The sequence below is a fragment of the Lytechinus variegatus genome, chromosome 3 (genome assembly GCF_018143015.1).
Source record: "Lytechinus variegatus isolate NC3 chromosome 3, Lvar_3.0, whole genome shotgun sequence".
Lineage (NCBI taxonomy): Eukaryota > Metazoa > Echinodermata > Echinoidea > Temnopleuroida > Toxopneustidae > Lytechinus > Lytechinus variegatus.
Window position 1 is genome coordinate 6,225,892 of NC_054742.1, and position 15,920 is coordinate 6,241,811.

The window sequence follows — 15,920 nt, forward strand, 5'->3', positions numbered from 1 at the left end:
AAACACATATCTGGTGTTAGACCAAAACCAAACTGGTGTTGTTTAAAGAGAAATGCCAGTAGTTGCAGTAAACACTGATTTCATGAGAAAGTCTGTAAAACAAGGCTTAATTGTCACTATATCACCGAGGATCTAGATCTGGTACAGTTACATAAACTGAACTTTGTGAAATCTTGAAATCTACGCTGAAAAATGTTCACACCGACGATCACCAACACAGATAAGCACACGTGGGACAGTGTATTATTATTGCTTTAAATGTCGGCCCGACGCTTGACCCGAATCCGTTGCTTATTTGCTAATTTCTCGGCAATTACACAATTTCTTCAAGAATCCTTAGGCATCCGGTGCACAAGTTATCTCGTTCTTAGGGTTGTGAGTGTGGAAAAGCTGGAACAAGTTATCTAGTTCTTCTGGTGGGACGGGTTAACCAAGGCTAAGTCTTAAATTTCATCATAACTCTTAGGCCCGTATTCTGAAGTCAGGTTTAACTTAGACCATGGTCTAACTCTGTGCTAAAATTATTGGAAGCCAAAAGTGTCAAATTTTTATTAAGTTGTGTGTTTCTTATGTTTATTGTGCTCTTTCCTGATTCATTGATGGTGAAGACAATCATCTATTTATACTTCTTAGACAATTATGAATAATTTGAGCGCCAACTAAGCTGAAATATGATATCTGTACTGTTAGTGATTTATGTAACAATTAGCTATCCATACATGTACTTAAACCACAAATTGTTTCTCAACACCACTCTGTTTCTCCTCTTATTTTTCCCACTTAATTTTCCCACTTCATTCTCCCCTTCTCCATTGCTTTGTCATAACTAATTACCCTTAGGTCAAAATTTCTTGAACCAGATCATAAACTCTAGGGCACGTATTCTGAAGTCGAGTTTTGCATGTGTCGGAAATCTTGTTGCCATGGTAACAAGATAATATATGCACAAATTGGGTAAAAAATCTTTTCTTTCAAACTATTTGATCGGTTTTCAACCAATTCTCATGAACTTTGGCTCACACTTTGGTCTTGAAATAAGATGTTCAGCAAATATTTTTGCATGTGTCAGAAATTGAGTTGCCATGGTAACAATATGTCAAAAATTAGGCAAAAATCTTGTAGTTCGAACTACTTCAGTTTTTAGCCAATTCTCATGATAGTTTGCTCACACATAGGTCTTGGGGTAAAGATGGGCAAGACATATTTTTTCCCCATGCGTTGCAAACTGTTTCCATGATAACAGCGTAGGGCGGGGGTATCATTACCTTCAGTGATATTTCTAGTTTATCTTGCCGAGTCGACATATTAACGTTATGTCAAAATGGCGAGATCAGGTATCCCACCAAGTCCACTATGAAAAGGGTTATTATGGTAAGTTATGTTATCTGGTCATGTTGACATAACAAAAGTAAAAGGCGAGATTTAATTTCATATTCACACCCATTAGCACTGCATCCAGGCCTTGGCGTGGCTGGCTACAGATCAACATCCATGTGTAGGCTGGGCACGCTGTGGATATAAAGTAAATCTTGTCATTATGTTGTATCATAATGAGATCTCCCCATCCCATGTTGACGTGTCATTATTACTTTGACATATCAAGATAAAGCTTCTGTAGCAACTGGTAGACATAATCTTATGTTAAATTAGCCATCTGATTCCTCAAACATTTCTCAACAACTGGCTATAGTACCCCACTATTGGAGGGACAGAGATTTGGTGGGCCCTCTAAGAAAGGTTAGAATTCATGGATGATTGTTTGTTTATTAAGGGCTATGAGTTGACTTAAAGGGGAATGAAACCTTTGGAACAAATTGGCTTGTGTAGAAACAGAAAAATCAAAGAATAAGAATAAAGAAAGTTTGAGAAAAAATGGACAAATAATGAGAAAGTTATGAGCATTTGAATATTGCAATCACTAATGCTATAGAGATCCTCCTATTGGCAATGCGACAAGGATGTGTGATGTCACTGATGAACAACTTTCCCTTTGGTGGACTATGAAATACCCTCAAAATGTCTCTGTTTGCTTTTTCTTACGATGATACAAACTCTTTATCCATTATGTATTCTTAAAAAATATGTATTACATGCCCTCTTGTCGAAAGAACACATGATCTATGGATAGATGTGATAAAAGAGGCAATTCAAGTGAAATATATACTAACGTAATGGGGAGAGTTGTTCATCAGTGACATCACACATCTTTGTCGCATTGCCAATTTGCTATCTCCATATCACTAGTGATCACAATATTCAAATGCTCATAACTTTCTCATTATTTGTCCGATTTTTCTCAAACTTTTGTTGATCTGTTTCTTTGATTTTTCTGTTTTCACACAAGCTATCTTGTTCCAATGGTTTCATTCTCCTTTAACATCTGCCTGTTGTATCAGCAGGATCCAAAGATGGAACCATAAGATTCTGGCAGTGCTCTGAAGGTTACAAGTCATTATCTCCGGCATTCCAAGTTCCTTTGGTAAGTAGGCAGCAACATCAAATCTTTAAAACCAAGGTCAATTTTGTATTTTATGTCATGATGATAATGTTATGATTAGATTGTATGTACTGTAAAACGCTGTTATTTTCGCGAGACTAATTTTTTGCGCTGGGCGGCATCAAAACATTTGCAGGTTCTTGAATTTGTGCTGCACACTCTGAAATCACAAAGTAATTTCTTTCCCATTTGTGGCTGATTTTAACCAACATTTCAAGGCTACAAAATTTTTATTTTCTGCTCATATTCTAGCTCTACATCAGATCATTTCAGAATTGTTTTGATCCATTATGAGCTTTTGTTTTTCTTTGTGGGGCAGACTAGGGGAAGGCAGAATTGAAGCGCTGCTGGTAAGGGCTAGGCTAAGCGCCGGGTAGTTACCGGGGCGTTTCGGCTACGGGATCAATTAAGCTGTGTATTCGACAAGTCATCTTGAAAACTAATGCTCGTTATTATACAAACACTGTACCTCTCAAGAAAGCATCAGACGTGTCAAACAGACCTAAACACTAACCAATCAAACGGCAAAAATTACTTGGGATAGTGCATACGTAGGAAGATGCAGCGCGCACGCAGGAAAAATTGTGTACTTTTATTCGGTGTGCAAGTTATTTGTAATGAACAAGCAAATCAAATAAATATATCAATTTTTCTCGTAAATAAGAAAATCATGGAAAGTATTTTCGTAATGTTTGATATTTTGATTTTGTAGAGTCAACAATCCGTGTGTATTGAATCACATAATGCAGGCCAGACTGTCAAAAGCATTCTACTTAATTCGCATGATACTTGAGAATGTTTTCATGCAAATCTTTAAGAAAACACAACATTTACTAAATAAACCCATTTAGAGTTTACAATCCTAAATTATATGTATCGACTTGTTTATTTTTCTCTTTTTTTTTCATTCCAGGAGGGTTTCATTAACTCCATGCAATTTTCAAGTGATGGGACATTTCTTGTTGCTGGTGTTGGGCAAGAGCATCGTCTAGGACGATGGTGGCGTCTCAAAGAAGCGAAGAACAGCATTGCTATTCTCAAACTCCACAAAACCAATGCTGAGAATATCAGATGATGTAGTAGAAATAAGATATGATTACGTTTGGGCTCGATAGATTGTGTACACATGTCTCACCAAATACCCTTCTTGGAGTCTTTTCAAAAGCTCATATTTAGTTTGCTTTGTTTAGTTTTGATTATAGAATTTTCAGCCATCCTATGATTGAGAAGGTGTTTCAACCCTAATTTACCTGGGCTATTTCAGACCAGGGTATACCATGGACTTACCATATACTAAGGGGGGGGGGGTTCTATTTGACCATCCTTCAGATCTCGGCCGATGATTGTGTAATCGATTCGAAAGTTTGCGTAAAGCCAGATGTAAACTACAAGACTGTAGTTAAAGGGGAATCCAGCCTTGGCCATAACATGTTTTGTTAAGAAGGAGAAAAAAAAATTAAACAGAATGGTGAAAGTTTGAAAGAATTCGGACAAGCAATAAGAAAGTTATAGCTGTTTTAAAATTGAGATCACTAATACTATGTAAATTTCAAATTGCCAACTTGGTAAGTAAATTATGACAAGGGGCAAGGACAACCTTCCCATAGGCCATGTACTTTATTATCAGGGATTTGTGGTTTTCTCATAAGTACCCATTTGCCTGGAGCAGTAATCTAAATATAACCCAGGTAGTATATTATTTTATGTCTTCATAAAGGACAAATGTAATTTTAAATAAAACTTTTAGGAAAAATGACATTTTAGCCATAATATGTATTGGAGTACATGGAAGAGTAGTCCTTGCCTTACATCACTTTGACATCCCATATGCTGCCAATTTGAAGTCTCCATGGGTACAGTGATTACCAATATTTACAACTTTTAAAAATGTGTAACTTTCTTGTTGTTTGTCCAATATTGTTCAAACTTTCACCTATCAACTTGTCTGATTTTTCTTTTCTTTTCCTTACAAAAACAAGTTTTTATTTGGGTTGGATTCCCCTTTAAGTTTCCCCCAATTTTATTGTTAATTAATTATGCAAAGTGAAATGAGCATATGAAACTTGCCCTAAATGTGTTGTTTATGCATGTTTGTGCACTTTATACAACTAGTAGAATGCTAATTTTTAGTGAAAATATTTTTTTTGCATTTCTAACAAATATCTACAAAAAATGCCAAAAGATAATCTATTTCCTATGTATTTTATGGTTTATTTTTTTTAACTTCTGTATTTCTTGATTGATTGATTGAATGGTTTATTTATTTCAAATATTCACTGAAAATAGCAGCCTAAGGTTGAATTACATTCAGTTTACAGATGGTATATACAGACATAAAAAATATACAACTTGGAATACAATAGGCAAATATCAAAATGATTTTTTTTCTACAAAATAATTATGCATAAAGTAATTTAAATACCCAGCATATGAGAAGAAAGCCTAAGAGTTAAAATAAAGTACATTTAGTGAGAAAATATTAGAAGGAAAGATAGAATGAAATGAGAGGGAGACAGGAACAGAGTAAAAGAGATTGGGTATTTAACAAAGATGGAAAAAAAATTATCGAAAATAGTGATTATAGTGCAACAAATGGAAAAATAAAGAAGAAACAAATCACATTGGGATACATGTTTCTAAGTCAGTGCAACTACAGGAATTCAGAACAGTTCAACATTTATGGAAAATGACATCTTGAATAACATTATTTAGCATTATTTTGACATTCAAGTACTGTTTATGTAGAAAATAAGTATGAAATTATCTAGGTAGATATGATTTGTCATGAAAATTTTTTTGTCATAAAGGAGTATTTGGATTAAAAAAGTAGTTTTTAGCTCATCCAGCCCGAAGGGCAAGATGAGCTTATGCCATGCCATGGCATAAGCTTTTTTTTTTACTTTTTTTCTTCCATTTTGTAGAACTTTGAGGTTCACCAAACTTCTACACAGAATTACAAAGAAATGTTTTTTCTTCATTTGTTGATCAATTTCAATTTTGTTTGCTTTATATAATAGCTCGAGGTGGTGATACAAAATTTCAACATAGAATTTTGAAACTCATTAAATATGGTAATTTATTCATTTATTTTCAAAACTCACAAAAATTACCAGGGTTCCCATGGTCATGGAACATCCTGGAAAATCCTAGAAAAAATTTGTGGTCCTGGAAAGTCAGGGAAAAGTCAGGGAATTTGGAAAATTTGTGAAAAGTCATGGAATTGCATTTACTTCCTGGCTATGGAAGCTTTCCGTTTTGTCGTGTTTCGCAAAGTTCTCTCATACTTAATTTTCATACTCTGCTATTATAATTGGTGTTCATAATTTCCATTTTTCCCAGTTTTGTGACATCCGAAATTCTACAAAACTCCTGGGACATAGTTTCCAGTGGAAAGCTGAAAGGGTGTGCCTCCAGAGCTTTTCAATGTTATGTGGTCTACAGTCATGTAGTCTGCATACATTCTGTTTTGTTGGTAGTGGTTTTGGGTCTTGTGGTGAGCAGGCATGCTCGTGCACAGGCATGATCACAACTGATCAAGCACTACCAGCATGGCTATCAGAACACAATACATTCAAAAGGTTCTGAATCTCTTAGTTACACCATAGGTCCATGGTTACAAAAGATGATTCAATTGCTATTTTAGTGTCAAATAATGTGCCCTCTCTGGAAAAGTTACTTGAAAATGAAGTTTAATGAAATACCAAAATACATGTAGGCATCAAATGTCAAATTTTCAGATATCCTAATTATTTTTCGGAGCATATGGAGAAATACACTTGTAAATTTACCTGGTGTCCTCAAGTTGTATCACAAATGGCCTCATTTTTTGTAATGTAGAGTGAAATGCAGCACTATGTCGAGAATTTTAGGATGAGGATATCTTTGTTAGCCTTTTTTTCATGTCACTTTATTGTTAAACTCAAATGTCACTCTTTTGTAATAATTGGCTCATGTGTGACATACATGTATGTAAAGTGTTTCATCTTCATATAATTCAGGGTTCCCCTGGAAATTTGAAAACAGAATTCCATGACTTTTATGTGGAAGTTTTGTAGTAAAGGTGAATTCAGGATCCTAATTTCAATATGCCTGGAAAATTTGACCTTTACATCTATTGTATAGTTCACTTCTGTGACAAGATCTGCATGCTATGTTCTGAAAATTTGGAAATAGTTCATGGAAATCTGCCAGTTTCAAGAACTTACATGAGTTTGTGTTCAAGATAATTTTGAATACGATTTTAAGGTACGATAATACGCCAGTGGCAGACTGTACCAGACTGGAAGAAGAAGAAGAATCTTGATGTTGGTGAAACGAAAATGGTACTGTACCCTGGTCAGAAACAGAACATATACCAATGACAATACATGTAGATGTACATGTCATGAGTAAGGCAGTGGGTGGAATGGATGGCTGTGAGGGGAGGTTTTGGAGGCCATCATAATGTGTCTGATTTTGGAAACGGTGCCAGAAAGCAAGTCATGGAAAGCAGCAATTTAGTTATGGAAAAGTCATGGAATTATGTTTTCAAATTTCTGTGGGAACCCTGAATTACTTATTTATTTGACTTTGGTTATTTTTGTTCCATCTGAGAGCTACATTAGGTTCACCAAGCTTCTACACAGAGTTAAGAAACTTTGCCTAGATAATTATTAATACTTAATTCATATGAAATTTATTCGTAGATCACAAAAAATGCTTCTATGTCATTTCTTCATCGATTTCAATTCTATATCCTCAATTTATGTCACCAATATAATTCACTACAGTGTCAACTGGGCTGAAATTAAAATTGTGTTAAATTTTGTTGCGAGATGCCGGATGAGCTCCACATCATTGATGTGCTAGTATTATGGACCTATCTCACAGCCCGGGGGGGGGGGGGGCGAATTCCGCCCATCCCCTGAGATTTTGGCCTTTGACTGCATGTGCGCCTTGAAAATCTGCACATCGGTGGTGTGCGATATCTACAAGGCTGTATGGTTATTTTTTTTAATAGTAAGACTTTCATGTAATGAATTAATCATGCTAATTTATGATTGAAATAAAACATTTGCTCTAATCAACTATCATACTGCCTAAATACTTCTATTTTTTTTATTCACAGCCTCTTTGTAGGATCCCGATTAAATGTGCTTAAAAAAAATTGGTATCGCAATTTTTTTATAATGTATTTTATTGTTTTTTAATTGATTCCTTACTATAATTTGGCTAATCTTGTGTGTCCTTCCGTATGTTTGACGGCGCTTTTCTCTGGTTTTCCACTCAATCGAGCTGGATTTTTTTTTCTAAACATTGTTAAATTTTTCGCAGGTTGTCATGAGGGGGGTTGTTTGTGGTATTTTGGTCGCATTATTTAAAGCCTTTTTTACAATTCGTAACTTTTTTGCATTCCTTTTCGCAGCGCGAGTATGGGTTAATCCATGTCAAATCAACCAGTACTTGTTACCCGACCCTCTTCGATTTTCTTTAAACTCGCACCAAATGTTGCCCCAAGTGTCTGACGGAAAGATATGAAATATTTTGCCCCAAGGTCAAATGGTTGCTAAGATACGGCCTCCCATAGCAACCAGTGCGCACTCGATTATTTAAATAGAATTGGCTACTTTTGATTGACTACTGCAGCAAAGTTTGATTGGTTACAGTCCTCATAGTGCGACCTGTCAACGGGATTTCGCACAAGAGGTCACCGAAAATGGCGGTAAGCATCTTTGTCAATGTTTTCAAAAGCAGGTTTGGAGGCTTATAAATCCAAAATTCAATTAGCTCAGAACCAAATATTATGTCCATTTATAGACTTTCATATACTCAACAGAATTACAAAATATTGACCCAAGAGTGTGTGTCGTTTTCCTGAAGGGCGCCCTCAAAGTTGGATTTTTTTTCAAAAGATGCCAAGTTCAAGGTCACGTATCAACCTCTGTCCTATCAAGGAGGGGCACCAATTTCTGTGTTTCGATAGACATTTACCCATATTTTCAAGTGTTACTTGAGAAATTTTAATATAGGAATGTTTAGTGGCTGATTTGCGCATTCCAAAATGGTCGTAAACACCCTAAACCTAATGTTAGATGACACATACATGCTTTTCAACACTTCAAATTGTGATAACTCAAAGACAAAGAGCCAAAAGACAATGATATCTTCTGTGATGATAGTCTGTAATTATTTAGTCTGTAAGTATTAAAAGGATATATCTTCAGAAAAAGTTTGTATTGTTGGTAATGACCTGGAAAAGACATCTAAAATTCAATAAAAACAAATTTGTTAATTTTTGCAGAATCGTATGGCATTCAAGTGTGTTTACATTGACTTTCAAATGTGTGTCATTTCAATACTATTGGGGACAACATTCGTAAGATTATGAATGTTGTTCCCAACAAAATATTTGAGAGAAATTGCAGTTTTGTATGTGGTTACTTGTAGCAAATAAAGTTTTTTTTGAGATGTCATATCATATGACATCGTCAAAAACCCTTAAAGGTAACAAAAGCAGTTAAAAGAAACAATGTTTCTTTTAACCACTTTTGTTACCTTTCCCTCTATTTTTCCGTTTGTCTCCTGATTTTACCTTTTTCCCTTCTCTTTTCTTTCCCTCTCCATTTCCCTTTCTCTCTTTTCCCCTTACTTTTCTTTCCCTCTCCTTTCTTTTCCTTCTTTTTTCCTTCCCTTCTGTCCTCTCTGCCTTCAATTCCTTCTTTGTCTCTCCCTCTTTCTCGCTCACATGCATAGATGACACCTATCAAGCACGGATCCAAGGGGTGGAGGGGCCTTGCCCCCCCCCCCCTCCCCCCCAAAAAAGAGAGAGAGAGAGCAAGATTGGAGAGAAAGAAGATGAAAAGGAAAGAGGAAAAAAATGAAAGGGGAGAGAAAAGGAAGGGGAAAGTGTGGGAGGGAGAGGGCATAGACAACCCCCCCCCCCCTAATAAGAGAATTACAATGGCTGAAAGTAACAAATCGATTTGAGCATAAGTCTCTGACTATCACATTCAAATGTCTCAATGTACAACACTCTGTCATCATCACATATCCCTCTTCACATCCCCCGAACATTAAAATTAGTAGTTCATATGTCATTTTATGTGTTTGCTCCCAAATATTGGAATGTTTTTCTATTGATTTGTTTATTAAAGAAGATGCTTAAATCTCGTTTGTTTAACTTGTTTAATATATTGCAAGTAGTGTTTCATTTTGTGTAGTTTCGATTTAAGTTTTCACCGATTATATTTGTTTTTGTCATAGCTTTTTTCACTCTGAATAATTGTTATTTTTTAATGCCTCTGAGCAGCCTTATGTCTTCTCTCTTTATTTTCGTGATCAACTGACCCCATTGCAACAAATATCCACCCACAATTGCAAGTCTGATCAAGGGGCATTTGCCCATGTACGCCAATGTAGCACGTACGAGGGGGGGGGATTTAAAGATTCGAAGTCGGCGCGCGAAAAGTAACTTAAACAAAAATCACCGGAAAATTGATAACAAGTCACCAAACTTTATAAAATTAGACCAAGTGGCATGGAGAAGAAATGATGTTAGACTGTCTGGAAATTATTAAAGTGGAAATGAGCCCAAATGGAAATTGGACCAACTGCGCATTAGACCAACTGCACATTAGACCAACTGCACATTAGACCAATTGCATATTATACCAACTGCATATTAGACCGACTGCAATATAGACCAAATGAATAATAGACCAAGTGAGCATTATACCAACTGTTATTAGACCAACTAGAATTAGGCTAGCCAACTATTAGACGAACTGGTATTAGACCAAATGCAATTAGACCAAGTGACAATAAAAACAGACGAAATGGCAAATAGACCAATTGAAAATTAGACCAAACGACGATTAGCTCAACTGGGCACTATACCAATTGGCTATTAGACCAAATGGTCATTAGACTAATTGGCTAGTATACCAAGTTGTCATTAGACCAAAGAGAATTGGACTAAGTGGGTTTAGCCGGAATGTTATTAGCCCTTCTAATGATAAGACCAAGTGATATTAGACCAACCGTCAGTAATCTGCGTGCCGTACCACAGAGATACGATCTTACGTATACGTAAGCTCCCGAAGGGAGCTAGAGAGGTAACTCTTTTCGCGCGTTTTTATTTCCCATAGGTTTTGTACACAGCCAATATGGCTGCCGGCGGACAATTTGAAGGGTGATTTTGGAGGGTCAATGTTTTATTCATAAGAATGACGTCAAATTACGCAAAATACACTTCTATGATTGGCTAAGACGCTAATGTTTTATTCATATCTTATGAATTAAACACGTTTTTTCCTTCCCACAATTCCCTACGAGATCTGTGCGAAGTGTTGTTCTTTTGGACTCTGCGAATTTCCAGTTTTTACAACGAAATAGCTCGACTAATCATCTGTTTATAGAATTGATGTTCGAAATCGTGATTTCTGAGTGAACTTCATTGGAGCAGAAAATCTTGGAGGGAACATCAATATTAATTTAATGACATTCCATAAGAATAAAAGTAAGTTAAGTTCATTTTCATGTTTTGATCTCACTTGCAATGGTGATGTGTTTGCCGGGGTTCGGGGCCCATCCCGTATTACTTTACTACGTAAACCTCCATTTCCATACACTCCCATTTCTTTTGCCTGACTTCCAAATAAATCATCTGTCAGTTAGTTTCTCAAAAAAATAGGCCTAACTTACCATTTGTCGTAGACCTTCATCGGAATATGCTTCATGTAGGTAAAAAAGTAAACCTGTATTTCAGTTTTATTGTCAATTATCAGGGGTAGATGTGGACTTGTTTCCGACCTCCTGACGACAAACTGTCGATTTTGGTCAGAGCGAGATCCGGCCTTGATATCGCCGGCGCTAGCCGGCTAGCAAGATTGTCGATGTAGTCATGGGGTATGAAAATAGCGGGGATGGACTAGGCCCAAACTTCAAGCTTGAAAGTTGAAGTTTAGGCCTAGTCCGTCCACGCTATTTCATCTTCATATGAATAAGTATAATTCTCAGCAGCTTCTTTTATTCAGAAACTTTTTACTTCAGAGTAATCATGAATGAAATCCAATTGATTTAGTGTTAGGATTTGAATGAAATGACTTAGACGTAAATCAAGTTTCTATTTGAACAGGATGCCCTGGGCCTGGCCTGGGGTGGTATTCTGAAAACGTTTTTAGTACATAGTTATTATAATATGTGATTCTTCAGTTATATACAGGACCAGCATAGACCAGGTCCCGATTCAGCTATACAGCTGGAGCAATATGTGGTTGGAATCATTTTATTTCAATAAACAGTCGGGTACCTGGTATGCGTATGCCTCTCTGTGAAACTTTATGATAGAGAGAGAATGAAGTTTTTGGACCAGATAATATAGTTTGGAATATTCATATGCCAATGATATGGGCAGCTGGATATTTTTAAATATAGTTTAAGAAGAGTAGTTTAATTTATCTCTAATAGTCTCAAACTGTAAAAAAATGTTTATGGCAGATCCAATAGGACCAAGATAGCAGTTCACACCCGGTCAGAGGGACAAAATTGAGAACCATGCAGATCAGCAAGTGTGAGTTACACTTTAATAAGGAACAGGACATCTGAATTGGAAAATTGCAAGGTATGCTTGTTGTTTTAATAATAATACAGGCTGTATCTAAAAATAGTCTAAATACATAAATATTCCCTCTTTGGGGGAGGGGGGTCTGGCCAATTGAGCTGAATCAAGATAAGATATCACATAAAATTAAAGCCCCATCGATAGTGAATATTTGCTTGAATTCAGATTCACCAGTATTTCCATTTTCACCGATCTGTACCTGCTGTCTATGTACTTGTACATAGAAAACAATGATATTAACAGTTATCATCTGATAAATATTTGAAATAATTTGCACTCTTTACTATCAAAACATACTGTAAATAGTTATAATGATATATCAATTTATCTGGATGTAGGACAGAAGTGACAAAGGTATTAAATAGAGTTTAAATATTCTTAATAAAACTGGACTAGATAAGTAAGACAAATTTACATCAGCAGTTCATTTTATTCTTTCTCTATTTTTTACAATGCAGGTTTCCCACTGCCCAAGCTGTTCTAGTACCGGTATCACAACAAGTACCAAGATGGAAGAAATATGAAGGCCAAGTTAATAAGTAGTTACTTTAAATTAATTTGAATAGATATATCGACATAGCATTGAATGTTCTTTAAACTGCATATCTGTAGAAAAGAGTGCAGTTCAAATTCAGGTTCATCAGCGGGCAATGATATTAAAGTATACAAAATTTCACACAAAATACAAGTAAGAATTTTTTTTTTCCATTGGGCAAATGTATCAACTTTTATTAATATTTAATACTTATACTAGTTCTTAGAATTTTTCGTTAAATTAAATATAATTTCCAGTTTAAAGGCGTATTGTATACAAGACAAAAATTTACATTTTGAAATAAAAATCATACGTAGATAAATGTTAATAAAGGTGATCAGAGGATTAAGAAATAATTTTAGTATCATTCCTGGACCTCATTTCATAAACAAGTTATTACTATTGTAATCTTGTCACTATGACAATTACCATGGTAACAGGGCTGAGCAAGAACTCAAGGTCTTTATGGTAGCTGCAATGGGCTTGGACAAAATTACCATAATTGCAAGTCTTCATATAATGGCTGAATAATTATGTAGGGATATTAAATTGCATTTATTGTTATCTAAAAAAAAAAAAAATTGACATGGATTACCCCTGCAAGAAAAAATAAATAGACTATATTTTTAAAAATAGATTGAATTCTAGCCACAGTGACAGTAGACAATATAAAATCTCTTTAGGGAGATTCTGGAATTATCCCCTCCCCCCTTTTTTTTACATGGAGTGCTTTCACATTAGTAGAATATTTCTTGTTATCAAATTTGGAAGGAATTTACCTCTTTTTTTTGAGTGACAACTTTTGTGGACAAAAATAAACAGAATATCACAGATTTTTATGCTCTTTTTTATGAAATCCTGGATGCATCCCTCATATTAACTATTAGGCTCATTGACATATTTTGAATGAAATTTTAATAAACATTGTATATTTTGACTTAAATGTAGAAAAATGTACTCAATCCTTTTTTTAATCTGATTTAATGCTTGTAGACTCTGATTATTATTGTTATGATATTTTCAATGTTTTAGAAAATGGATTTCTTAATAAACATGTTAATTTTGAATTAAATTATCTGATCTTGGTCATTTTCATTTATTAATCACCAATTTGTGATGATATATTGCTACCAAATTTTTTTATGCACAAATGGCACAAGATGTTGCACTCTGTACTTAAATGTGATGACACTACTGTGACATCATGAAAGCAAACAGCAGTTAAAATATTCTTCAAGAGAAATAAGGATAAGAGTGGAAAAGTAAGTAAAATGACAGGAGAATTGTTTGCCTTTATGCATATATTGTGTGTGTCAGTTTCTGAGAGAGAGAAGAGGCAGGAAATGGGGGGCACTCGTTAGAGAAAGTTGTTTGTTTTGGAAGAAGCAATCATAAGACGAGGAGGGGAATTATTTCTACAAAATGTGGAACCTGTATATAAAATGTATTTTTCTTTCCACATAAAAATTATACCAGATTCATTTTCAGTTGAAAATGAAAAATAAATATCCTATAGCCTACGATTGGTTTGCTTTCTTGCCTAGATAATTTTGAGAATCCTCTAAAATATTGTACCTAGGTCATGGTTATTGATAAATGATAGTGACATAGAAGTCGCCATTTAAAATTAAGTGCTCCCGACTGCTATTTATAATAGGACCTATATTGGAGACTGTACACTAATTATGTAAAATAATTTGATTTTTTATTTTTGTTCAAATAATGAAATAAAGACTCATTTATTTTTCTGCAATTAAAATAAACAGAAAAGATAAAAAATATAAATGAAGAGTTTAGTTGCAAAACGGGTTAGGTCCACTTTTACATTTTCAAGAAAATCCATGTTTTTTATACTGCATTACTCTTATGAGAAACTAATTTGTCATGATGTACTACCCTATCATGAGAACATAAAATTGGGTATAAAAGAAATGTACCTGTCTTCAATTTTTTTCCATATATTCTTTGTGGACCTAACCCCTTTTGCAATTAAACTGAAATGAATCCAATCACTTTTGATTAAAAGGTGATTTTTCTTTGCCATTTTTATTCACAATTTAATTCATGTGAATTTCAAATTTTCGATGTTTTCATTAGAAAGACTGAAAATATAGAGGTTTTGAGACAGAAAACAATAAAATTTATAAACAATGGACCTAACCCCTTTTGACAAAAGAGCTCTTCAAAATAGTTTGTTTGCAAAAGGGGTCAGGTCCACTCTCCCATATTGCGATATTTTTGTGCAAAACTAATTTTTATGACGCCCTACCATGAGAACATAAAATTGGCTATGAAAGAAATCTACCTGTCTTCATATTTTGTAAAATATTCATTTCCAAATAAAAATTGTGTGGACCTAACCCCTTTTGCAACAAAACCGAAATGGACCTTAACCCCTTTAGAAAAAGTCATTTTTCTTGGCCATTTTAGATCACTTTTTAATGGGAATTTCAACTGTTCTTTGGTATCATCTACTAAAAATCTATACATTGAGACAAAAAAAAATCAAATTTGATGAAAAATGGACATAACCCCTTTTGCAAGTGAGCTCTTCAAATAAGGGCTTCAGAAACATAAATAGATGTCATCGTAATTACATTCAACCATTATCGTCAACCGATGAACACTTAACACGATTTAAGGGAAAAAAAATTATTATGGCAACATTTTCTTTGGGAACCTCTTATGTAATATAAATAGTGAATGTAATTACAATGAAAATTATATGAAAAGAGGGCAAATCAAACTCAATTAAATTCCCTCCCACAAAGTTTCCAGTTATTGCCTAAACAAAGATCCTGGTAACTTGCAGCTAAAATCAATAAAAAATAGATTATAAGAATGAATGAGTGGCATGATGTATTATAATCACAGACACAAAAGTACCAACGATATTAAATTAGGTCGCGCATTATGCTAATTAGTGACCAAATGCTAATTTACATATTTTTACGCTATGCGCGAAGTTCGTTTAATGACCACGCCTCTATTTCGCTGGTGTACCAAAACAGTGGCGGTGTCCATAGGCTTGTACATGTAAAATGGGAGCAGTGTGCACTTTTGACCCTCCAAAATTTTCTTCAATTCTGACCGGATGCAGAAGCGGAGTTTCCACCCCCTGTGCCGTACGTATGTTGCTGTCCTCTACGTTCGTTGGTGCGCATCAGCATTGGACGTTACTTTTTGTCTCACCTGCAGAGTGAGACTATAGGCGCCGCTTTTACGACGGCGACGACGGCGGCGTCAACACCAAATCCTAACCGAAGGTTAAGTTTTTGAAATGACAG

At 35.0% G+C, this 15,920-nt stretch overlaps 1 protein-coding gene across 3 annotated transcripts in view; it reads left to right on the forward strand.

The window, feature by feature from the left end:
- Positions 1-3,951, forward strand: part of LOC121410081 (U3 small nucleolar RNA-interacting protein 2-like) — a 40,158-nt gene extending 36,207 nt beyond the window's left edge. For 2 of the 3 annotated variants that reach the window (XM_041601938.1, XM_041601940.1), the window contains exons 12-13: positions 2,397-2,479; positions 3,411-3,951. In XM_041601938.1, the coding sequence (XP_041457872.1) occupies positions 2,397-2,479; positions 3,411-3,572 (245 nt within the window). In that variant the 3' untranslated portion in view covers positions 3,573-3,951. The remainder of the gene's footprint in view (positions 1-2,396; positions 2,480-3,410) is intronic. The other variant, XM_041601939.1, reaches the window with a different exon arrangement.
- Positions 3,952-15,920: the final 11,969 nt, after the last annotated feature.